At 41.1% G+C, this 26,222-nt stretch overlaps 1 protein-coding gene and 1 long non-coding RNA gene across 5 annotated transcripts in view; one reads left to right on the top strand and one right to left on the bottom strand.

Annotated features, from left to right (window-relative positions):
• The window catches only part of Mtus2 (microtubule associated scaffold protein 2), a 567,575-nt gene that overhangs the window by 426,753 nt on the left and 114,600 nt on the right, over positions 1 to 26,222 (top strand). For all 3 annotated transcript variants that reach the window (XM_048800772.1, XM_048800774.1, XM_048800773.1), the window contains one exon: positions 4,193 to 4,404. In XM_048800772.1, coding sequence (XP_048656729.1) covers positions 4,193 to 4,404 — 212 coding nt within the window. The remainder of the gene's footprint in view (positions 1 to 4,192; positions 4,405 to 26,222) is intronic.
• Positions 7,729 to 26,222, bottom strand: part of LOC125616101 — a 67,859-nt gene continuing 49,365 nt past the window's right edge. Inside the window, exons 3-4 of one of the 2 annotated variants that reach the window (XR_007346729.1) lie at positions 25,381 to 25,521; positions 7,729 to 9,024 (exon numbers count right to left, since the gene is read on the bottom strand). This is a non-coding gene — a long non-coding RNA (uncharacterized LOC125616101). Of the gene's footprint in view, positions 9,025 to 24,180; positions 25,522 to 26,222 lie in introns of those variants that run through there. The other variant, XR_007346727.1, reaches the window with a different exon arrangement.

A 26,222-nucleotide genomic window follows, 5' to 3' on the forward strand; every position in this document is an offset into this window, starting at 1 on the left:
TGGAGCTCAGGGACACAGCACTTCCGTAGCATGCATGAGGCCTTGGGTTCAATCCCCAGCTCCTTAAAATGTGAAACAGAACAAAACAAAATCACGTGGTACCCCCACCCCATAAATATGTACAATTTTTATGTTTTAATGCATCTCTTAAAAATAAATTTAAAATTTAAAAATATTTGAGAAGGGTACAAGAGCCAGTCAATATAAAACTGGTCTTTCTACTCTTCACTTCATTTAAAGACTTCAACACTGGAATGATACTGGCCAAACTGTATTGTTATATTGTGTGCATGTATAAATATATGTAACAATGACTCCTACCATTATGTACAACTATGATGCACCAAGAAAAAATATGAAAAAAAAATGAAGACTTCAAAACCATTGATAAGCCCTGCATTGAGGGTCTTCATTCACTAATCTCAGTTTCCTAGTCCCACTGGGTGGAATGAGAACGATACCGTAGGAGACCAGAGCTTTGGTTCCTTGGCAAGAGACGAGGCCCAGATGAGCAGGCTCTACCCGCCTATGTTGCAGCTTTTGACTCTTAGGAGAAGCACCATAAACCCTGAAAGAACAGGGAAGGAGGTGGTGACAAAGATCCAGCATGTAGAGGTGTCTTCAGGGACACAGCATGCCCTCCTTTAAAGCCTGAGTGGCAGCTCTTCCAAGAAAAGCATTTGTCAGAGTCGGGAGTGAGTGGCCATCACCACTTCTCACCCCATTGCCCACCATGCAGTCTGTGAGCTCCAGGTGACCACCGCCCTCCAGTTGATCCTTTGGGAGCCTCTGTCTTGGCTCAGAGCACCACCCTCTAGTCGTGCCATGAACCCCGTATTTCCCAGCAGATTGGCATTTTCTCTTCATTTTGTGCTGTCTTTCAAAAGAAGAAAGCAAAATGAAGCACCTCTTTTGCCACAGATGAGGTTGCTTAGGTGTCTGTCAGCTACTTCCCACACAAGCTGTCTCTCCCCCCGTTGGCAAAGGAGCCTGTGACACTGTCTTTATGGACCATCCTGGGGACAGGAAAACAGATGACAGAATGATACTTCAGGGAGTTAACGCTAAGTTTACTCTAAAAAATCCTGTTTCCAGTGAACAGTAAAAATGGGTCTCCAACAGTAAAAATGATTATTTGTCTGAGGAAAAGTAACATTTTACCTAGAGTCTTCCCTTTGTATCCAGGGGGGGATTGGTTTCAGGATTCCCTTGGATACCAAAGTCCTTGTATGTAAAATGGCATAGTATTTGTAGAAGACCTACACAAACTTCCTGTATACTTTGTCATCTCCAGATTATTTATAATATCTAACACAATATAAGTGCTATGTAAATAGCTGTTCAACTCCATTGTTTAGGAAATACTGACAAGAGGAAGAAGCTCCATTTGTATTTGGTTGAATCCCCAGATGCAGAATCTGTGAACAGCGAAGAACAACTGTATTTAGAAAATGACTGGACCCTTTTAAACTAAAAATCAGTAGAGAACTTCACAGCCAAGTTCATTTCTCAGCTCTTCCAAAGTCTTAGCTCTAGGGACTGGCTCTTTGTCATGTTATAGAAGACACTGAGCACGATGATCCATTTAACAAGGTTCCCAAACAAGGATTGTTTTCACGAGGTGGTTGGGGGTCCCAGAGCAGTTCAACTTCTGCTTGGTGTGTTGATCCAAAAAGTTGATTTTTTGGGAGCCTCTGTCTTGGCTCAGAACACCAGCTTTTTGGTGGTCTCAGGAGTAGAAATGTCAGCTTACTGCACTGTTTTTCCATAGAACACTAGAATTTTGAGTGTGAGTAAAAGCAGTATAATAATGTCAACAATGTCAAAGTAAAGGCCAATAAGGGGATTTTATGAAATCCTTTTATGTTGTCCATTTACCATTAAGGATGTGTTCTAACCTAATGATTAACAATGATCAAGATAATGATAATAATCATTTTAAAGACTTCAACACTGGAATGATACTGGCCAAATTGTATTGTTATATTGTGTGCATGTATAAATATATATAACAATGACTCCTACCATTATGTACAACTATGATGCACCAAATCTGACAGCTGAAAATTCAGGACAGTGAGAGTTCTAAGGGCCACATACTCTAAGGCGACACTATAAAATATAGGTTGCAATTAGCTTTAATTCACCGACCTGGAAGCAAGTTTTATCATTCCTTTAAAGAACTACCCTCCATGCGACAGTGTCAGGTACCTACCTGGGGCCTGGATGCATTAATTAAAGCCCTGAAGGGTTTTATAAATTCACCAGCCACAACAACCAAATGACAAACAGTAGTAGTTATGGGGGGTAAAAATCTACTTTAGGTCTTAGACTGTGTCTTAGAGTTGAATGTAGGCTGTAAAATTCCACACTTTTTGTGTCTTTAGGTGGTTATGTTAGTCTTGTATTTAGGACTGAGAGTGTGTAGATGAAGCACACACAAAGATTGATTTGCCTATAACATGCACGTGAATTTTCTGAAATATTATATACTCTGATCTCATAAAAACAGAAGCAAAACTTTCATATCCTGCCATTCCATTAAATTCCAAGAATTTGAGATATGTCGTGTGTAAGATTGTGTTGCAATCTCTGATGACTTGGAACAGAAGGAAGATTTAGGGAAAATGAGCATGGTTGTCATTAAATGAGCAATCAGAAGTATTCAGATCCATAAACCACTTTCCCCCTCAAAAAAATGAGGCCACCTGTGTATTCACGAGCCTATTACTGTCCCGTGTGTCCTATCAGGTACTGAGGAGGCTATCATTTTCTCATTTGTTTTATGGTTTGTTCCCTGATATTTAAGAAAGGGAAAAAGACAAAAGAGGAAGAAGGAACATTTGAAATATTGCAGGTGATTCATGATCGTGATGGTCAGTGTCCAAGTCCTGTCCTCTAGAAGGGTGAATACTTGAGCACAGGAAGGAACAGCCTTTGGGTGTAAGTCCACGGCTGACCACTGACTTTCTGCTTGCCTGAGTCCAAGCAGTGTGACAGGGGTTTCAGGAGGACGCCTGCTCCCCTGGGGGTCCTTGCTCAGAATGGACTGGTTTCCTCGGTGCTCTCTCCTGGAGTCTCTCTTCTTTCAAAGTTTAGCCTAAAAGTCATCTCTCCTTAGTGCCCCTCTCCCCACTGCCACCATGCCAGCCCTCAGTCCCAAGTGGGGCTCCTGGTTCCTTCTTCTTGGTCCTACAGCTTCCCACATGTGCCTGGGGGGGGGCTTTGTGGGGCAGGCATGGAGGGGGGGCTTTCCTTGTACTGCCATGGAGAGCAGCAAAGGAGTCCATGCAGGTGACGAACTTGTGTCTGTAGAGGTCACTCCGGCTGCAGGCAGGGAAGAATGAGAAGCACCATGAAAGGTGAGTGTGGCTAGGATGAGACTCTTAGCCATTAGGGTGACACAAAGTCACACTGGGGAACAGATTGGAGGGGACCTGCCAGTACATGGGTGCTATGTAGAAATTGAAAGTCAGAAGTCCTTGGAGCAGAGGAGATCTGGGTTGTGATTTGAACCTGGCACTGAAGGCAGGGTACTAGCGCAGCCATCTGAAGGAGGGAAGGAATATGGAGGGATTGCCACCTGGGGCCCAAGGACCAGGTTGCTATGTTTCCTGAGTCTGACTTCTATCTGTATGAATTGATTAATTTCCCATTTGACATTTTCTAAAAGCAATCCCCTTTTTTATTTTTATTTTTTATTGGTTCTTTGTAGTTAAACATGACAGCCGAGTCCATTTTGATATGATCATACAAGCATGGAATATATCTTACTCTAGTTAGGATCCCATTCTTACAGATGTACACAGAGGTGGGATTCATTGTGTTGTTTTCATATGTCAGATTCACTCCACTGTCTTTCCTTTGTCCAATCAATCCTCTTTAAGAAAAAAGAAAGAAAAACACCTGCTTCAGTCTTTCCAAGCAGGCCTAAGAGAAATGTCAGAAGCTGGAAGGAATTTGGTGATTTTTGTCTGTTATCCTTTTTCTAAGCATAAAACTTTGCACTTAGAACCACATAAACAGAGTGAATAATTTAAGTCCTTGGCTGGTTTTTATTCTCTTTTCTTTTTAATACTTAAAATGGCAAACTGCAGCAATTCTTTCTCTGCCAAACTTGTTCTTAACGAACTCTGTTATAAGAAACTGTTGTCACATGTGTGTTGAATGAATCTTTCTTTTTAAAAAATAGGTTACCCAAAGCAGAGGACTGTGGTTCCTCGAAATGGGTTTGCACCCAAGCCTGACCTGCAGGCCCGGGAGGCTGAGCGGCAGCTGGTCCAGCGACTGAAGGACAGGTGTGAACGGCAGGCCCGGCAGCTTGGCCTCATTCAGGGGGAGCTGAGGAGGGCCATCTGTGGCTTTGATGCTTTGGCCGTGTCCACTCAACATTTCTTTGGAAAGGTAAGGCCACGTTTGGTAAGGGCATCTTGTTTGGGGACTTTGACAAGGGCGTATATGGTGATGGCCATTGAGTATGTGTCGGCGTAGTTTGAGTTTGGGGTCAGAAGGTCACACAGAATCTTCTGCAGCACCTTGTAATGTTTAGGGGCCAAGATTATCCTCATGTGTCAACAAATGTATTCTGGAAAAAATACTAGGTAATCATTATCCCCAAAGAGAAAATTATATAAAAATGAAAGGGAAGGGTACACATTAGTATTTTTAAGTTGAGATCTTTGAACTAAAATGAAAGTGAATTGTTTTCAAAAAAGAAATGGACAGATTCTGAAATTTCGGCTCATTTCCAATGAAAGGGAGGCAGGGCCTCAGCACCGCCCCTTTGGCTGGTGAGAAATGGAATGTGCAGGTCTGAGGCCTCCTATCAGGGCCATGGTCTCCGTGTTCAGAAGCAAGGGGTGTGGGATCTTTTCTGTGTTCGCTTTCTCTCTGAAAATTGCAGAAAGTGTTTTTTGCTTCTCAGCAAATGTCTGGGGCTCCTGGGGCCATCTGGACTCTGAGTTAGTTATTAGCTGTAGAGAATGAAGCTTCCATCTCACCATGGCATAGAGTCTGGTGGCAGCCTGGTATCTGACTCTCTTAGTGCTCCAACTCCAAGAATGCTTAGGGGTGCAACTGAATTGAAGATTTAAATACTGTGAATATCTTAGTCCATTTTCTGTTGCTATCACAGAACATCTGAGACTGGGTGTCAGTAAAAAAAAAAAAAAAAGGAGTTCATTTTGACTCACAGTTCTGGTGACTAGAAAGCCAAGAGCATGGTGCCAGCATCTACTCAGCTTCCGGTGAGGGCCTGCCCCTGTGCAGTCGAGGTCATGATGGGAAGCAGAAGGGCAAGCAATACCTGCAAAGAGAGGGAGGGCACAAAGGAGCTGGGCTGCTTTGTAACAACGACCCACTCTCTGAAGAACTCATCTGTTCCCATAAGAGCTGATCTGGTCTTGAGACTCAACCTTGGTAACCAAATTTCTACATGTGATTTGGGGTGGGTGGGGGAGAAACCACATCTGAACATAGCAATGAATGGTCATTTTGAGTTTTACATGTGGACCTTCTGGTGCCTATAAATGGAAAGAAGTAGAAATGCAGTATAAATTCCTCCCAAATAAGAAAGTGAACTAACTGAAGTTCTGGCTAATTTAAAAATGCAGAAGAATATTAAGCAGCCCTATGTCCACTGGCTTCTGGCTTTATTTATCATCTGAGCCTTTAAGGGTAGAGCACTCTGGCTTTTATGATATCCTACACCCTCCCTCCTCCCAGCATGGAAGCCTGAGCTTCTCTTTTTCGTCAGCTCTTTTCTGTTTTGTTTAAAGCACTCAGTGAACTGAACCACGTGACGGGATGCAGTCAAAACAAGGTGCACTTTTAAAATATTGTAAAAAAATCACCTTCGGGATATATACATATATAAGGTATATATGAAACATAAATGATTTCCATGTTTAGACTTGAGTCCCATCCCCAAGACAACTCATTATGTATATGCAAATATGCCAAGATCTGAAAAAAAAAATTCTGAAATCCAAAACACTTCTGTCCCAAGCATTTCAGATAAGGGATCCTCAACCTATATACATACATAAAGGGTTTGACCTGGATGGTACTTTAAGAATAGAAATAATTTTTCTAAATAACTTTTCTAAATATGCTTTCTATAGCTCTTCAATATGTATATTTTTCTGAATGTGCTGGTGCCACTAAGAATGTATTAAAAACAAGTCTCTTCGCTAAAGAAAGGCTTAAAAAAAAAAAAAGAAAGGCTTAGAAGCCCAGATAAGAATCTTCCATTTCTGCCCCGTGCTCATAGCTCACGCAGAGCGACTGTGAGAGTTGTCAGCTCTGACACTGCCTCAGCCCAGCCTCCAGGGAGTCTGAGATGCCACATTGAGGTGTCAACACCAGCCTCACACTTGCGTTGGCTCCAGGCAGCTCTGCCCCTGCAGTCAGGCATGTTCCCCAACAGACCAAACAGATCTGCTGAAATCCATGGCCCCAGACCTCTGGGTTGGTGTAGTAATGAGTGTGACTCTCCGGGACTTACACTTCTGGGTGTCAGGTTGAAGGGTCTGAATTTCTCTCTTGCTATGTGGTTCCTGAGAATGCTACTCTCTAGTGTCCCCTGGTGGTTAATCCATGAAACAATCCAGCAGATGATCCTAATGTACAAAGTGGTTACGTTTCACCTTGCAGTATCAAGTTTTACATGTTACATGTGAGGGTATATTTAATTTAATAAGATTTATTATATTTTTAAATGTTTTTCATATTGGCTTTTGTCACCTTTTAACATTAATTTTATACATGTGATAGTAGGTGATGCTTTTAAATTGCTTTTTAGTTATTATTAGTTTAAGCAAAAAAGCATAAAAACTAATGTCAAAAAAATTTTTCTGTACTGTATTAGTAAGATTTCCATTACTATAATAAAACACATGAAATAATCAATTCATAAAAAGAAAAGGTTTAGCCAGGTGCAGTGGCACACGCCTGTAATCCTGGCAGCTTGGGAGGCTGCAACAGGAGGATGGCAACAATTTAGCAAGGCATCCAGCAAGACCAATTTAGCAAGACCCTGTCTCAAAATAAAAAAAAATGAAAAAGGGCTAGGGATGTGGCTCAGTGGTTAAGTGCCTCTGGGTTCAATCCCTGGTACCAGAGAGAGAGAGAAAGGGTTTATTTTGTCTTGACATTTTGGATATTCCAGACCTTACTTTAGGCCTATTGTCAGGCAGCACATCATGGCAGGACTGTATGATGGAGCAAAAGTTCTCATGTCAGGAGCCAGGAAGCAAAGAGAGAAAGACCAAAGGAGTCTCCTTCAGAGTTGCTGCCTAATTACCTAAATACCTCTCATTAATTCCTACCTCCTAAGGTCGATCTACCTCCTAATAGTACATTGTGGTGACTCAGCCTTGAACACATGGACCTTTGGTAGATATTCCAGATCCAAAGTGTAGCATGTACTTGCTGTGCCTAATAAAAAAAAAAAATCAATATTGCACTGTCTTAGTCAGCCTTTTGCCACTGTGACCAAAAGACCAGGCAAGAACAATTTTAGAGGAGGAAAAGTTTTATTTGGCACTCGTAATTTCAGAGTTGCAGATGGACACCTCCATTACTCTGGGCCTGAGGTAAGGCTGAACACCATGGCCAAAGGGTGTGGAGGAGGAAAGCAGCTCAGGGCATGACAACAAGAAGCAGAGAGAGTTCCCCTCACTGGGTACAAAATGTAAACCCCAAAGGCAAACCCTCAGTGACCTATTTCCTCCTGCCACACCCTGCCTGCCTATAGTTACCACCCAGTTAATCCCTATAAATGGATCAATCCACTAATTAGGCTACAACTCTCATAATCTAATCACTTCACCCCTGAAAATGCTTGCTTTGTCTCACAGTGAGCTTTTGGGGGACACCTCACATCTGAACCACAACATGCATCAACCTTATTTCTCCCAAAGTATAAAATAATCTTGTTGCTTTTACTATCTGATCTTTTGTCCCAAGTTTTTTTTTTTTTTAATTCAGAAGAGTGGAAAGAATTAAACCCAAATGCCCATCATCTATATTTAGCACTTATTAACATCCTACCACATGTGCTTTTTCTATGTTTAGTTGTCATTGTTGTTAGTCAGGGGTGTATATTTTCAATATATTTTATATGTATTGACTTTGACCTTTCAAACTCAATTGGCTTGAGTTATCAGAGGATCTTTGTCAATGCTTCAGATGCTGCCTCTGCATATGAAAGTGTCTATGGAGGATTCAAAAAATTAAATAAAAAGCAGAGTTCCTACATAACAGTAGAGCACCTATTGATGGACCACCTACTGTGTCCTAGGTTCTTTCCATACCTTGTTTGAATTCCCAGAATTAAATTCTTACAATTCTCACGTGGAATTTGGGGAAATGGGCTCAAGGAGATTGTGTAGCCCTCTGAAGATAATTAGAAAGTGCTGCAGCCAAGATACAAATACCCGTCGGCCCACATCCAAGTCCCAAGCTTTCCACTATATGAAAATGCAAGCGCTCCCTCTCCCCACAGCCCTCAAAGTGCTTTTGATACAGTTGAGAGGGGGAAAAACCTAATTGCCAAACAAGTGGGAGGTTAATCTAAAAGTTAACACTTAACCTGGCATGCGGACAGAAAAGGACCTTAAATGATCTTAGCTGGTTGCCATAGAAATCCTATGTGCTTAGAGGAAAGCTGGATACTGTGAACAGGAAGGAGGCTTGGGAGAGCCAGGATGGGGAGGAGGTGGCACTTGGGGCAAGTCAAGAGGAAGGAGGAGCATATGTGGGAAGGGAATTCCCAAAGCCCATGGTCTGCTGCTTGGGGTCCCCTTGCCTATCTGTAAGCTCTTGGCAAATCGGTTAATGGTTTATGAACAGAGTTAGGCCTGGGGAACTGTTCTGAGAAGTTCAGTGATTGTCTAGGATGTGTGGATCTGGCCCAGCTCCATTTTTAATGCTCCACAAGAAAGCAGAATTCTTTACCAAAGGATTCTACCTGTTTTTCCTCTCTTCCTCTTGACCATTCTTGGATCAGGTCAGGCGGGTGGACTAAAGAGGAAGAAAGGAGAAACAGAGATAGAATCCGTTATAAAATGCTTACTTCCTTGCTTTAACCATGTAATGCATTCAGATTTTAAATTCGGGAATTCATCAAGATGAATGTCTGCCCTCAAGTTCCAAAAGCAGGAGAGAAGCCATTGTGCCCACCAGCCAAGGGAGTCCAATTTCAGAGACGTCCCGCTCAGTGGGGCTATCAAAGCAATAATTCCACCTGATCAGAATTAGAAATTTTAAGCTCTTTGTAGCTCCTTAAATCCTAAAAAAGGAACACGTAAATATAGTATTTTGTGCACCACCCCCTTATAAACTGTACCCTGCAGTTATCCTCTTTTGGTCCCTTAATTTATCTTGAATAACCTAAAGCTTACTGGAAATGTGAGCACCTCGCTCGGTATTTCTGACAGTTATCAGCACAGAATCTTTGGCAAATGTTGGTGAAGTGGTAAACGCAAGGTAAACAGGTGGTTCCAGTGATCACTATTCTAAAGAGAGTCAAGTGTCACAGGAGTAATGCCTCGTACAGTGGAGTGTTTGCTTTCACTCAAAGAAACTTCATAGCCGACCCCCAGATATCAATATATTCCCCAAATCAAGATAGAACCCCAGATGACATCCCCTAGCAGCATAAGAACCCCTGGCCTGGGGTGTCGATAACGGAAACATCACAATGGGAGGAAAATATAACTCAGGAGCAAAGTCTTCTAAACATTTATGGAAGATCCTCAATTCTGGAGGCTGATAAAATCCAACTTTATTGATGATAATATAAATTTCATAATAAGAACTGATACTTGATTAAGGTAAAAACTAATCGCCCCCATTACTGAACCATCTCTATTGCGCTTTGTCATAAATGGTTCATTTGTTTTTTCAAATAGAATGACACCCTTCTGAGGACACATGGACACCTTGGGGGCAGGCATGAGTTTCACCAGCCACTTTGGAAAGGTGACCTGCTTGTTTTCCCCAGACCCAGGTGGGCAGTTGTTTAAGACTGGTGACAGTCAAAGTGCATGCCTTTAAAATACTCTGGAATGCAGAATTCAATGCAGTCCTCCTGCGGGCCACCAGCAACAGCCTGGGTCACAAGGCCACACCACCCAGCCTCTCTAGACCCATGGCCTCTACAAATACCAAAGTGTCTCTTAGATGTCACTGGAAACTTATCTAAATCAATTAAATGATAAAACTCCCCTCCAAATAAAAATAAGTAGAAGGAATGATAATTTTAGAAACTAATTAGAAGCTAAGGAGATGAGTATGGTTGCCTCAGCTCCAGAGCCTCTTCCCTGTGAGAAATGGGCTCATTAACTTTCCTAGAACTCAGTTTTTCTAAAAAATGGAGTTACAATCAGCCCATCCTCAGGGATGACTAGAGGGAAGGGCTCTCCGACCCTGGGCTCTGTGGTTTAATTTGGTGGCTCTAACTCTGAGAGCTCGTGCTGTCATACCTGACACAGCTCTCAGTTCCTCAGGGGACGGAGGTGACTGTTAATCGTGCAGCCCAATTTAACCCACACCTGCAATGTGACCATCACGGTGTTGAAAATATGTTAGATTACTCTCTTTAGGAAAATCACTTAAATCACAAACTGCTGTGAAATATCGACTTGATTCCATTTCTAAGAACATGACCGTTTCCTACGTTGGTGGGCTTTGCTAGCACAAGATATGGAAAATCACCTGTCAGGCCCTGACTTCCCATTCCAGAGCTGAGGCACTTAAGTCACTATGACGGGGATGAGAGGTACCGAGGGAGCCTGGAGGAGGCAGAGATGCCTCCAGCCATGCTAACTGGATGCCCTGCACAGAGCAGGGATGCTTGTGAACTGGACTTGAAAGAAGAGGTGGAGGAATCAGGTGACCCAGGCAGCAGGAAGAAAAAACATGCACAGAGAGTAGCACAGCCAGGGGAAAGGCAGGGCCATAGGGTGGAGGGGATGAGTTCAGTTGGCCTGGAGCATGAAACTGAGGACAGGAATGGGGCAGAAGAGTCAGGGACCTTAAATAACAAAGAGAAGGGCTGCTGTATCAGAGACCCCCAGAAGGCACCGAGGTTTCAGACAGAACACAGAAGTGTTATAAGCTATGTATTAGAAAGATTAATACAGTACCTGAGTCTGACGGTGATAGAAAGGAAACTCCAGGTACAGAAAATAAATAGGAGGCTCTGCTAGTAGAATACTAATGCAGGCGAGGGCTGGGGAGACAGCTCAGGTGGTAGAGTGCTTGCCTCGCATGTACAAAGCCCTGGGTTCAATCCCCAGTACTACTACTACTACTACTACTGCTACTACTACTAATAATAATAATAATAATAATAATAATAATAGACCAGGGTCTTTAATGGAAAGGAAAGCACAGAGACAGGGAACTGAGGACCTGACAATTAAGTGGATTGGGGGAGGGGGTGGTGTTGATCAAGTATGACACACCCATATGTTAAGGATGAAACATCCTTATCTACCCAGCCTCAGCAATACCCGGGAATAGCAACACTGGAATGTTAGTGCTAAGAACTTAGGAATTGTGTGTTTATAGCTCTCAGAAATGTGTTAAGGATCATGACGGAGTTTTTAAGAAATCTCTAAGTGCTGGGGGTGTCGCTTGGTGGTAAAGTATTTGCCTATCATGCACGTGGCCCTGGGTTTGATGCCCAACACCATGAAGAAAAGAGGAGAATGAATCTCTGGAACCGTACACTTTATGAAACCGTGAACCCTCAATATCCAGGGGAAAATAAAACAGCACTGTAGGGCTGGGCATTTCTCCAAAATTGTGCTTCTAACTCAGACATCACTTGTCCCTTTGAAATTCAGGAGATATAGCCTGGAACCTCATGCCACATGCTGGGGGTATTCTAGTCTCTCCCGTCCTCTCCAGGAACTTCAGTGTGGTTCTAAGTGCCACCCTGTGCGTGCTGACTGTGTTCAGGCAGTGTCCCTCCAGGACTGGTCTAGCGTCCCAGGTTAGTTTCCAGGATTCTTTCTGCATGATGATGCTGGGGTCTCCTTTCACAAAGGAGTTCAGGGGTCACTGAGATGTGAGGCAAGAAAAAGGGGAGCTCTGGGAAAGTAAACTTGGCATCATTTACAGAGAAGTCGCATAGAAAGGGATGCGTCTGCCAGGAGAGTGCACACAGGAGGGACAAGAAGACCTGGACGGTGTCTTGAGAAGCTTCCTTTGTAGGAGCCAGCTCAGGACCAGGGCCCCAGAGGAGACAGAAGACAGAAAGGAGCCTCAGAGACTGGGGGAGATGGAAGAACCCGCTTCAGGAAAGCCAAATGAGGGAGTGATTTCTGAACGTTTTGAGTCATTGTAATACCAGGAGCTAGACAGTGGATGAAAGGGCTACAAAATAAGGAAACACCTAATATTTGGCTATTTGAAGCAAGTATCTGTAATTACTACTACTACTACTACTATTATTAAAACACACACACAAAAACAAAAAACTAGATTGTCCTGGACCCACTATGATCAAATGATTTAGCAAAGCTTGACCACCTAAGTAAGCCGGCCTTTCACCCTGTGATAAGTGGCAATGGCGCCATCTACAGGACGCTTCCTGGAAATGAAATTCTGTGCTCAGAGAAAAGACTCGCCAAACATTACCTTCAATTCCAAGGAACTGTGCAAAAACCAAGTACTAGTCCCCACTGTTCGATAAAGCGTGAATCACAGACCCGCTTATTCCACAAACTTAATTGAAACTAGGTTTAAAATTAAAACCGCACAGCTCCTTTCATTTATCATTTTATTCCTGACAATCATATTACTAAGACAGCAAGAATAAGATTTATGTGGTACACTGCAAGCAGTTTCCCTGTGATATAAGTCATAAAAACAATTATACATTGCACAAAGCTACTGTCAAAACTATCTGTACATGTAATTTAGTCCCTGGAGAGAATAAAAGCCCATTATTTCTGCCCCACCAAGAATAGAAAAAGAATCATTTAAAAATCTCAAGTAGTGAAACTCTGTTACCTGCCAATGTTCTTTTGAAAACAAAGACTAATCATAGGTAATATGCTGATAAAATAGAAATGAGGTGCTATTATCTCTCAAATTCTCCTTCAATAGTATTTCTCCAATTTTGGTTTCCATGTGAAAGACATTCAGAGCCAAAATTCTATATTTGCTTTGAAGGCATGAAGGGGGGAGAAGAAGACCAGTGGAGCAGGGAGTGCAAACGCAGTGAATAAAAGAATAATTGCAAAGATGGTAAATGTTGCTCTAACCACATCAGTAGCCACTTTAACTGTGAGTGCTTTAAATAAGCAATAGAAAGACAGGAGGAGGGCTGGGGAGTTGCTCCCACTGCCGAGTGCAAGGCCCTGAGTGCAATCCTCAGCCCTGGGGGAAAAAAGGGGGGGGGGTAGTCAGAAATAATTTTTTTAAGAACCCAATTATGTATTGTCCATAAGAAACACAATTTAGATATAAAGGTCAGATTAAAAGTAAATGATGGAGCTCTGCACAGTGGCACACGCCTGTAATCCCAATAACTCAGGAGGCTGAGGCAGGAGGATCATGAGTTCAAAGCCAGCCTCAGCAAAAGCAAGGTGCTAAGTAACTCAGTGAGACCTGTCTCTGAATAAAATAAAAAATAGGGCTGAGGATGTGGCTCAGGGGTCGAGTGCCCCTGAGTTTAATCCCTGGTACCTCCCCCGAAAAAGTAAAGGGATAGAGACAGATATACTTCGTAAACACTAATCAAAAAAACTGGAATACCCATATTAATTACAGACAAAGCAACTTCAGAAAAAGAAAGATGATCGGGGATAAAGGGGGGGCACTACATAATGATAAAGGGATTGGTTCTCCAAGAAGACAAGAAAAGTCATGAAGGTAGCAGTTGATATTTTAGGCTGACTGTTGCATTCCAGTGACTTGTACATGCAGGTGATGTTTAATTATTGCAGTTCTAAGAGCCCTGCTGCTTCAAACTAAAAAGATCTGATAAAAAAGTTTCCAAGGTCATAAGCAGTAGAGTTAACACTTCATACAGTTAAACTCTGGAGACCTGATATAAAGCACGGTGACTAGTTAATATCTGTAAGGCATATTTAAAATTTTCTAAGGGAGTAGATCTTAAGTATTCTTACCAAATACACACACACAAAGGTTAACTATGTGAGATGGTGACTATGTTAATTAACTTGATTGTGGTCATCATTCCACAATATGTACACGTATCGAGACATCACATTGCACACCTTAAAAATATACAACTTTGTCACTTGTAGTAAAGCTGGGGGAAAAGATTTCCTTGCAAATCTCCTGCCTCCAAATGTGTGTGCACCTTTCTGCTATTCTGTTATTTTTTTACAAAGACATAAAATTCATCTGCCTTGTGAATTCACCAGTGGCCAGAATGATGAAGAGGGAAGTTTTGCCTATCATCAGAGTCAAATGGAACCATGTGGACCATTTACTGCAAACCCCTGCCTCAGACCAGACCGACATAAAAAGAGACAATTTTCCAAAAATGCCATCTGGATATTAGCACCTGAATTTTTCTTGGGCAGTAGTGCGAGTGTTTTTGCTTTGATTTCGCCTCCCCCTGTATCAGTCTAACATCAACAAACCAAAATCTCAGTGCAAAATCGCATCTTCATCTCAAACTGAGATTTCTGTTCTGACAGTGAAGATACAGTATCAGTACCTGCAGCAATGTTTCAAACTCCACAATGATTTGGCACCATGAGTGAGGGAGAAAATTTATTGGTTTCTTGCTGCTCTAAATCATCAAATCCTAGGTAATGGTGGTACTATGTTGTGATTAACTATGAGGTTGGACAGAAGCCTGGCACTCTGTCTGTCACCTGAGGGTGAGTAACCATCTGTAGAAGGCTGTCCACCACCGTGGCAAGCCAAGAAAAAGATTCAGGTGTCAAAGCAGCTGGCTGTTAAGTCATAAGAGTCTATGTTTCCCTCAAAAGTAAAAACCTGAGAGTTTTTTAAACCAAAGATATTAGATTTTTTTTCTTCCTAATATGATCAGATTTTTTTCTTCCTCAGATTTATATATATATATTATTGGCAATGAACATCTCAGGATAACCATTTCTTTTCTTTTTTTTTTCCTTTTTTGGTTTGTTTTGATGGATTTTTTTTTTTTTTTGCTTAGCAGTGGTGGGAATTGAACCCAGGGTCTTGCACATCCATCAGCAAGCCCTCTACAACTATGCTACATGCCCTGCTCCCAGAATGACCAATTCTTGTTTGAAGACCCAAAACCCAAAACTAAGTAGGTGATTCAAGCGATCTCCACCGAGTTCCAGGTCTGGGTGAGGTAGAAGAGGCTCCGTGCCCCCTGCCCCTCCCACGGAAAGCCACTGTGACAGGCAGACCAGGAAACAACTTACAGCATCACAGAACTGCTGGTGAGCTTACAAGTGTTTCTCTCCAATATTCCCCATCCTGAACTCAGTGCCACTTGGAACCTGGGAGTGGGCACCTGCACAGGGACAGAGGGAGACCGGGAGAGGCTCTCTAGTTTTGGCCAGAGAAGTGGGAAAGGGAACGTCTACTATTCAGAGAGAGAGCTAAGGAGATCTGTTTCTCCCCGTTCCTGGTCGTCCTTGATGTTTTCTTCTTCGTCCTCCCTCCTCCTCTTCCTTCTTTTTTTCTCTTCTCTTATTCTTCCTTCCCTCCGTCCATCCTCCTTTTCCTCCTCCTCTTCTCCCCACCCCACACTCCTCCATTTTCTTTTACCCTGTGGTAGCAGCAGGAACCTGCCAAAGCCAAACTCTGAGGGAAGAGGACTTTTCTGTCTTCGTGGAGGATGGATCTGTGGTCCCAAGACAGTGGGAGAATCCCCCGTTGCTTTTATCCTCTGTTTTTCCTCTGCTCAGCCACAGATATGAGCACAGTTGTAGGAACACATCGCAGAACAGGGAAACTCAAGTCCTGGCTTTCAGAGAGAGCGAACTAACTGGAGACTAACAGTGAGGGATCAGGGAACCAGAAAGAACTGTGGAGATTGGGGTGAAGGAGGAGCTTCAGAAAGTGACCCCTTGGAAATGTTTATGAACCTCTGGGCTCACCCCTGAGCTACTCATGTGTGCATCTCATTCTCACAGCACATGTAGACTTTGAGAACTGAGCCACACTATAGTCTAGCACCCCCAAAGTGCCAGACTCATCATCGTGTGGCTCATATGTGGGACAGATCTAATAGTACTTCAAAAGCTTTGAAAACAACACTGACTCTGGCAGCACAACCCACAGAAGGCTGGATGGAACTAGTAACCTAAACTCTGTCTGATTGTGTACCTGCTAGTGATTTTCCATACGGTTTAGACAAGACCCAGAGTCTCATAAATGTTTTTAAATGCCTGGAACACAATCTGAAACTACTCACCATACAAAGAACCAGGAAAACTCAACTTGCCTGGCAAAAGCCAATCCACAGACAATAAAGACAGGATGACAGAGGTTCTTATCAAATAAATAGAATCTATAAAGAAAAAAATGGAAACTTTAGAACTGAAAAATACAATAACTGAAAAAAGAAACTTGCTGGTTAGAGATGATAGAAAATAGTGAACTTGGAGACAGATCAATAGAAGTTGTACAATCTGAATAACAAAAAGAAATAATGGTTGAAAATATCCCAGGTTTGGCAAAAGACAAACCTTAAGATTCCAGAAGCCCAGTGGACCTCAAATAGGAGAAGGTCAAAGAAATCCATGCCCAGATATATCCTAATCAAACTGATAAAAATAAAGCCAAATAAAAGAATATTGAAATCTGCCAAATAAAAATTAGACATTATAGGGCTGTGGAAATAGCTCAGTAGTATATCACTTGCTTATCATGCTTAAGGCCTTGGTTCTATCACCCAGCACTGCAAAAAGAAAAAGAAAAAAAAAGAAAAAAAGAAAGAAAGAAAGAAAAGAAAAGAAAGAATAAACTGGACCTACATTGACCTATAGGGGATCAACAGTTTGAATTACCATAGATTTCTCATTATAAATCATGGAGACGAGAAGACAGTGGAACATTTTCAAAATGCTGAAAGAACTCAACCCAGAATTCTTTATCCAGTAGTGAAAATATTAAAAAATGAAGATGAAATAAATGCATTCTGGGATGAAGGAAAACTAAAAGAATTCATTGTCTGTAGTCCTGGTCTGAAAGAACTGTAAAAGAAGTTCTCTACATAGGGAATGGATACCGGAAGAAAACTTGGAATAACGACAACAAGTAGCAATAGAAATGGTAAATATCTGGATAAATATAATGGAGTATTATTTCCTTATTGAGTTCTTCAAAGTATATTCACCAAAACTATGACGTGTTTGATGGAGTTTGGAGTTCAGATAGATGTGCATCATAAGATAACTACTACTCAGGGGAGAGTGTAAAGTGATCCATAAGGTGGTAAGGTTTCCTCAGTCCACCTAGGGAGTCAAAGGTTGATTCTAATTAGACTGTGAAAAGTTGAGTTTCACGTTATAGCTCCCAGACCAACAACTAAAAATTACTTGAGCTACATTCATAAGTTCAATAAATAAATGAAAATGGAATACTAAAAAAAATGTTCAGATAACCCAAAAGAAAGCAGAAAAGAGGAAGCAGAGAAATTTAAATGGAGGAGACAGTCCCACCCACTGTGCTGCATCTCCACATGCAGCCCACCACTAGCATGGGACAACACAGAAGATGACCCAATTCCAGAAGATGACAGTGGGGTCTTCTACCAAGGTACACCCTGAAGCTCCACCTGGAAGACAAATGTAGAGGAGCAATTGCTGCTAACATTATTTAATACACTGTAGTATGCACATTTTCACATGACTGTCTTATTTCTTCAGAATTTTACCAACCTGGTATTATCAAAGCCTCAACGAGAGACATCAGCAATTATTTATAGATATTACCAAATTTGCCATATTAGTTTTCCATGAGAAAAGTCAAATTTACTCAATGGAATCACCATAACAGACTCTCAAAGATTATGATTGCACTTGGTTTTGCATCTGTGTTTATCTCATTTGCCAACTACTAATCCAAATATGAATATTGTGCTTTTTTGTGGTGTTAAGTCAGCTATTTTGTTGTTGTGACTTAAGGATCTGACCAGAAAGATTTTAGGAAGAACAGTTTACTTAGGGGACTCATGGTTTCAGTGGTCCATAGAAGGCCAGCTCCATTCCTTGGGGCTGAAGGTGAGGCAGAACATCATGGCAGAGTGTATGGCAGAGGGAAACGGCTCACATGATGACCACGAAGCAGAGAGAGAGACTCCACTGTCCAGATAAAAATATATACCCTATAACCATGCCCCCAAGGAACCACTTCCTCTAGCCACATCCTACCTGCCTCCAGTTACCACTCAAATAATCCCACCAGGAATTAATTCTCTGATCAGGTTAAGGCTATAACCCAATCATTTATCCTCCAAACCTTCTTGCATTGTCTCACACGTGAGCTTCTGGGGGACACCTCACTTCCAAACCTTAACATGTGGATATTGGATATCCATATGTTGGGAAATCCAACATTATCAATAAAGTAATGAGAGTAAATGTTGATATTCAACCGTTTGGGTTTATAACCAAGCATCTGTTGGGCTCATGGATTACAAGTGTCTATGTGAGCAGGTTGTTGGTACTCCGAGATTTTGGATTATCCTTGGGAGGAGTCAGAATGCTGTAAAAATGCAGCCGGCACATCCCTGGCCCGTCTCAGCACTGTGGTTCTCTCTGTGATGTTGTTTGAGCAGTGTGGACACAGTTTAAGGGACAACTAGAATGCTCCCAGAATATCCAACCTCTATTTACAAACAAGCCTATTCTGGTTATAGCAATGGGATGTGATGAGTTAACTTTCTAAAGATGATTGAAAAATAGTTATGGATTTGCAGGCTGAAGAATTCCCTGTAATTGAGATAACAGAGACCAGGACTCTAACCAAAGATGGTATTATTAAATTTAATAGAGAGGCTTGTAGAAGACTTTTGGCTCATCTAGTGGAAAACAAAATAAAGGGAAATAAAGTCAATGAGGTACCAAATGGATGTATTTAGCTGTTCCAAACAACAAAAATGATAGAGAATCATTTCCCTTTATCTCAAAAAAAGAGAATTGAAATTGTGGTATCTAAGGAGAAAGGTGAATGAGATCTTCAGTCAAAAGTGTGTGTGTGTGTGTGTAGCATTGGGATTTAATTAATCCATCTGGACACAAGACACCACAGACCTGAGAAGGTCATAATACGGCTGATCATATCAACTCTGCCTCATTGAGCAATTAGAAGAGTTATAAAAGGAAAATGAGCAAAGGACAGCCACTGAAGAATATGACAGAGAATCTGAAAGTGAAGACAAGAAATAGAGGAGATCCACAGCTGGGGAAATTAATTAAAGGAAAAGGTTGAAAATCTCACAAACCAAAGAAAAAATACTCACTGTGGTGAAATAGAGGAGATCATTCTCCTGGCTACTGCATGGCATAAAACCAAGAAAGCAGACAGGCAGCTTCTCAGCCAGTGAGGTTCCAGAAACCTTCAGGGACACCAGAAGTCCACGGGTTAGAAACTTGACTGCCTAAGATCCACACTATTAGATGGATAGACACACAAACAACATGAAAAAGCAAGGAAACAAATTACCCAAACACACACCAAGATATCCAATAACAATGCATTGCCACCACAATGGAAGAAATTTCAGAGAATGTACATAGTTAAACTGATCTGTGAAGAAAAGGATAGTATAAGGAATGAAATCAGAGAGAAAATACAGAAAGTGAAAGATCACTTCAATTAAGAGAGATGGGGGGAGCAGAAATCCTCAAAATGAAGGAAACAATAAAACACACTAAAAATTCAATTGAAAGCATCACCAACAGACTAGATCACTTGGAAGATAGAGTTTCAAGCAATGAAGACAAAATATTTAATCTTGAAAACAACCATGGAGAAAAGATGTTAAGAGACCATGAACAGAACTTCCAAGAAATATGGGATAACAAGAGAAAAAAAAAACAAATTTAAGATTTATGGAGCTAGAGGGAGGCTCAGAGATACAGAGGAAAGGAATACACCATCTTTTCAATGAAATAATATCAGAAAATTTCCCAGACCTAAAGAGCGTAATGGAAAATCAAATACAGGAGGCTTACAGGACCCCAAATATACAAAATTACAACAGACCCACACCAAGTCACATTATTATGAAAATGCCTAACATACAGAATAAGGATAGAATTTTAAAGGTTGCCAGAGAAAGACAATAGGTAACATTTAGAGGGAAACCAATCCAGATCTCAGCTGACCTTTCAATCCAGACCCTCAAAGCTAGAGGTCTAGGAATAATATATACCAAGCTCTAAAAGAAAAATAGATGTCAGCCAAGAATACTACATCCAGCAAAATTAAGCTTCAGAACTGATGATAAAATAAAAACCTTCCATGATAAACAAAAGTTAAGAGTTCACAACTAGAAAGCCTGCATTAAAAAAACATACTCAATAAGATATTTCATGAAGAAGAAATGAAAAATAAAAGTAAAAACCAGCAAAGGGAAGAACTACACTAAAAGAACAGTGAATCAAGCCAGGCAAGCCTGTAATCCCAGCAGCTTGGGGAGCTGAGACAGGAGGATTGCAAGTTGAAAGCCAGCCTCAGCAATGGTGAGACCCTGTCTCTAAGTGAAATACAAAATAGGGCTGGGGATATGGCTCGGTGGTTGAGCGCCCATGAGTTCAATCCCTGGTACAAAAGAGAGAGAGAGAGAGAGAGAGAGAGAGAGAGAGAGAGAGAACAGTGAATCAATGGAGAAACTAATTCAAATTAAAAACCAGAAATAAATCAAAATGACAAGGAATAAAAATCATATCTCAATAATAACATTTGGCTGGGGTTGTGGCTCAGTGGTAGAGTGCTTGTTTAGCATGTGCAAGGCACCACATATAAATAAGTAGGTAAAATAAAGGTCCATGAACAACTAATAAAAATATTTTAAAAAGATGAACACTGGCAGTTTGGATTAAAAAACAAGAACCAACAATATGCTATCTCTGTGAGACTCACCTTACAGGCAAAGCCACCCACAGCCTGACAGTAAAAGGATGGGAAAAAATATATCACCTACATGGATCTCATAAACAAGCAGAGGTTTCTATCCTCCTATCATATAAAGTGGACTTCAAGCCAAAGTTAATCAGAAGGGACAAAGAAGGACATTTCATATGGCTTAAGGGAATTATATATCAACAAGACATAACAATCATAAATATCTATGCCCCAAGCAATGGAGCCTCTGTGTATGTTAAACAAACCCTTCTCAATTTCAAAAAGCAAATAAACCACAACATAATAATACTAGGTGACTTTAACATACCTCTCTCACCACTGGATAGATCCTCCAAACAAAAACTAAAGAAACTATAGAACAAAAAGATACAATTGGAACTAACAAGACACTTCACAGAAGAAGAAACGTGAATGGTCAACAAATAAATGAAAAAATGTTCAACATCACTAGTAATTAGAGAAATGCAAATTAAATCTACACTGAGATTTCCTCTCACTCAGTCAGATGGCAATTGTCAAGAATACAAGTATGGCCGGGCCCGGTGGCATATGCCTGTAATCCTAGCAGCTAGGGAGGCTGAGGCAGGAGGATTGAGAGTTCAAAGCCAGCATCAGCAAAAGCAAGGCACTAAGCAACTCAGTGAGATCCTGTTTCTTAATAAAATACAAAATAGGGCTGGGGATGTGGCTCAGTGGTCAAGTACCCCTGAGTTCAATCCCTGGAACCACCCCATACTCCTCCCCACAAGAAAGAATACAAGTAACAATAAATGTTGGTGAGAATGTGGGGGAAACGTACACTCATACATTGCTGATGGGACTGCAAATTGGTGTATCCACTCTGGAAAGCAGTATGAAGATTCCTCAGAAAACTTGGAATGCAACCACCCTTTGGCATATATCCAAAGGACTTAAAATCAGCATACTGCAGTGACATGGCCACATAAATGTTCATAGCAGCTCAATTCATAATAGCTAAGCTATGGAACCAACCTAGGTGCCCTTCATTAGATGAATAGATAAAGAAAATGTGCTACATATACCCGATGGAATATTACTCAGCCATAAAAAAGAACGAAATTATGGCATTTGCTGGTAAATGGATGGAACTGGAGGCTATCATGTTAAGTGAGATAAGCCAATCCCCCAAAACAAAAGGCCAAATGTTCTCTCTGATATGCAGATGCTGACACACAGATGGGGAGGGGGGAGGGAGGAGTAAAGGTTTAGCAGAGTGGACAGTGGGAAATGGGGGTAAGGGAATGGGAAAGACAGTAGAATGAATTGGACATAGCTTTCCTATGTTCATATGTGGATACATGACTAGAGTAACTCCACGTCATATACCACCACAAGAATGGGAAGTTATATCCCATGAGTGTATGATATGTCAAAATACATTGTACTGTCATGTATAACTAAAAAGAACAAATTTTAAAAAATAAGGAAAAGAAAAAAATACACAGGAGCCCAGGATGCCTCAAACTACTAAGATGTTTAGTGCACAATTTTGGAGAATGAGACGCATAGACAGTGACAGGGATGGAAAGACAAGGCCACCTAGACAGTCCAGGAAAGACGAACTTGGGGCACTACTTGGTAGGGAAAGCCCAGACTGTCCCAGGTTCTCTGTAGCTGGGGTCAGAGTTGCTCTCAAACTCAGCATCTTCAAGATGTCAGGATGGGGAAGAAAACCAAGACTATGGTGAAGAGTTCTCAGAAGCTGCGCTGCCTGGGGAAACGAGGGGGCGGGAGACATGTTGGATCTGAAGTCAAGGACTTGCCTCTGGGAAGAGGAAAGCTGGAGACAGCCCGGGGGCTGTGTTCTTGTCCGCTGTCCTGGTTCGACTAGACGGTTGGCAGCTGTTGTTTCTTGGTCTGGTCTGGTGCAGGTTCATAAAGTGGAATCATAACCTACGCCATGAAAATAGCTAAAGCGCTTGTTGCTTTGCTGAGAACACGGATTGACCTATGTCGGTGTGGGAGATTTGTGTCTCTGCATAATATTACAAATATTTTGGGTAGAAAGTATTTATGCATTTAATGGATGATTGATTGCTTCAGATTTGCAGAACTAGAAAGATGTAGTAGTGTAATGATGTTGTTTCTTTTGGGGAAAAAAAGGAACTATTTTATTTTATATGAGGGACTTCAGCTCCACACTCATGAATTGTACTTTTTTGAGAAGAAAGTATCTCCGCTTGAGCAGAAGGCAGCCAGCCCCACCCAGCTGGTTTGGGAGCAAACTTATTTATGAGTATGTAAGAACCCTACTTAAAATACGTTCTTAAACTACTTTCTAGTATCTTTATACAATGCATCATTATAATCTGTCTTCAATCATTTTATCCAAAATAAATCTCCAGAATTTAAAAAAAGGAGGTGGTGAGGAGTACAATCAGAAAACGATTCAATGGCAGATATAAATTTAAACATGTAAATAATGTAATGATTTAAACTAGTGGTGAGCAAACGTGGCCCTGGTCCAAACCTGCTTTTGTATTTGAAGTCTTATTGGAACACAGCCACATTCATTCCTTACTTAGTCGGCAGCCTTTTTCTCACTACATGAGTAAAGCTGGGTAGTACAACAGACCTATAGGCCACACGGCTTCAAATCCTGTCCCTTTATAGGAAGACTTTGCTGATCTCTGGTTTAAATGCACCAATTCAAAGACCAAGATGGTCAAAGTATGGCTAAAACAGCACGACCGATATGTTGTCAACAAGAAAATGATTCAATCATAACAGTATATTAAGGTTAAAAGCAAAAGGGTCTGGGGTTGCAGCTCAGTAGTAGGGAATTTGCCTAGCATGAGCAGAGTTCTACGCTCAGTCCGGAGCATGCCCCCCTCCAAAAAAAAAAGTAAAGGGATGGAAAAAGATGTGGCAGGAAGCCATACATCAAAACAAACTGGAGTGAGTGGCTCTATGAGTATCAGAGCAGGTTTCAAAGCAGAAGGAATTACCAGGGATAAAGAGGAATATTACTTAATGACCAAAGGGTCCATTCACCAAGCAGGCTTAACAACCCTAAAGATGTTTACATCTAACTATAGATTTTGTAAGTATATCAAGAAAAAAAACTAAAAAGAAAAATAGATGAATTCAAAATTATTTGGGGGACTTCAATACCTCCCTCGCATTACCAAACAGAAGCAGTAGACAAAAGATTAGCAAGGATATGGAAGAACTGAGTAATACCACCAACAGATAGGATGCTGCTGATGTTCAGCAAATACTCCCACCAGCAGCAGCAGAATACACATGCTTTTCACATACACATGGAGCATTTGCCAAGATAGAACATATTCTTTGTTAGAAAACTAAGAAACTTGAAAGAATTAAAATCATGGAAAGTAAATTATCTGACCATGATGAAATTTAAAAAAAACCAATGAGAAAGATTACAGGAAAATCTCTCAAACACTCAGATGGTCAAGAGTACACTTCTAAATAAACCATGGGTCAAAGAGGAAGTCTTAAGGAAAATTAGGAAATATTTCAACTGAAGAAAAATGGAAATACAGCATGTCAAAATTTGTGGAATTTGTGCCAAGTGGTGGTTATAAAGATACTCAGAGCATTAATATCTAGTATTTTTCATATTACAAATAGAAAAGAAGAAAGTTCTCGGATCAATCATCTAATCCTCAAGAAAGGAGAAAAACAAAACAAACACAAATCAAATGCAGGAAGGAAATAATAAAGATGGAAGAAGAAATCAATGAAATAGAAAACAGAAAAAAATAATGGATAAAATCAATGAAATTAAAAGCTGGACCTTTGAAATGAGCAATAAAATTGACAAACCTGTGATAAAAGTGACCAAAAGAAGGTCAACATCTCCAGCTTCAGGAATGAAATGGGGATTATTCCTCCAGACATTAAAGTGGAGTTAGCAGTGATTACACACCACAACTGGGATGATTCTCAAAGCCACTGTCCTGAGTGATAGAAGCCAGTCTCCAGGGGTTACTATTATTCAATTCCATTTATATGACATTTTCAGAAAGACAAAACTCCCCTGCCAGACAACAGCTTAGTAGCTGCCAGGATAAGAGGAAATTATATTTTGTATTCTGATTGTGGTGCTCATTTTATCATTTATAGATGATTTTAAAATTTTAGTACTATATATGCAAAAAAAGTCAACAACAGATTCAACTGCTTATGTAAATTTTTAAAATAAATTTTAGGAAAAGAAAAGATCACAATTCCCATAGTCATTTTCTTATGGTCCCCTTTAGGATTTGAAATACTCATTTGAAATTCCCAGGGAAGGCAACTTACTAGTGTTTGATGGGGTGGGTGTCCCACTTCACAGGAACAGATGGCATCTGAGGCTGGCTGCATTCCCTAGTGTGCTCTTGCCCTCCTGTATTAGGCACACAGGTGACTCTCATTGCAGTGGCCATGGAGCTCAGCTTCGCACTGAAAAAGGTGACAGACATATAAAGATTTGAAATGGTCAGTGAATCCAGGATGAAATTGATCTTCAGGCTCCCTTCACTCTCGATTAGGTGGAAATGATCCAAGCTTGGAAGGGGAAGTATATAAGTCTGTTTTCTATTACTATAATGAAAGACCTGAGGTTGGATATTTTATAATAATCAAATGTGGCTTATTTAGCTCACAGTTTTAAAGGTGGAAACTCCAAAGAGGACAGCACTGGCTCTGGTGAGGGATTACAGGTGTGTGCCACTGCGATCCCTCTTATTCTTAGAGGATTGCTTCCAGCATCTCCTGAGGGCACCTGAATCCACAGAAGCTCATGTCCTTTATGTAACATGGTGTGGTGTTCACCTAGAACCCATGCACATCCTGCTGTGCACTCTAAATGATCTCTAAACTACATATGGCACCTCATAAAAGGCAAATGCTGTGGAAAAACTTGTCATACGTGTTGTTTAGGGAATCGTGACAAAGAACTGAATATCTTCAGTAAAGGAGAGGTTTATTCCTGTTTGGGTTTTTTGTGTTTTTCCTAATATTTTCAATCATAGTTGGTTGGATGTGTGGGTGTGGTGCCCACAGGTATGGAAGACCAACTCTGTGTCCTAGCCTCTAGACGAGGCCCCAGGGTGATCACACATCCTGTACAGGAGACCGTCTTCCAGATGGAAACCTGGACC

This window comes from Marmota marmota, unplaced genomic scaffold (assembly GCF_001458135.2).
Source record: "Marmota marmota marmota unplaced genomic scaffold, marMar, whole genome shotgun sequence".
In the NCBI taxonomy this organism is placed as follows: domain Eukaryota; kingdom Metazoa; phylum Chordata; class Mammalia; order Rodentia; family Sciuridae; genus Marmota; species Marmota marmota.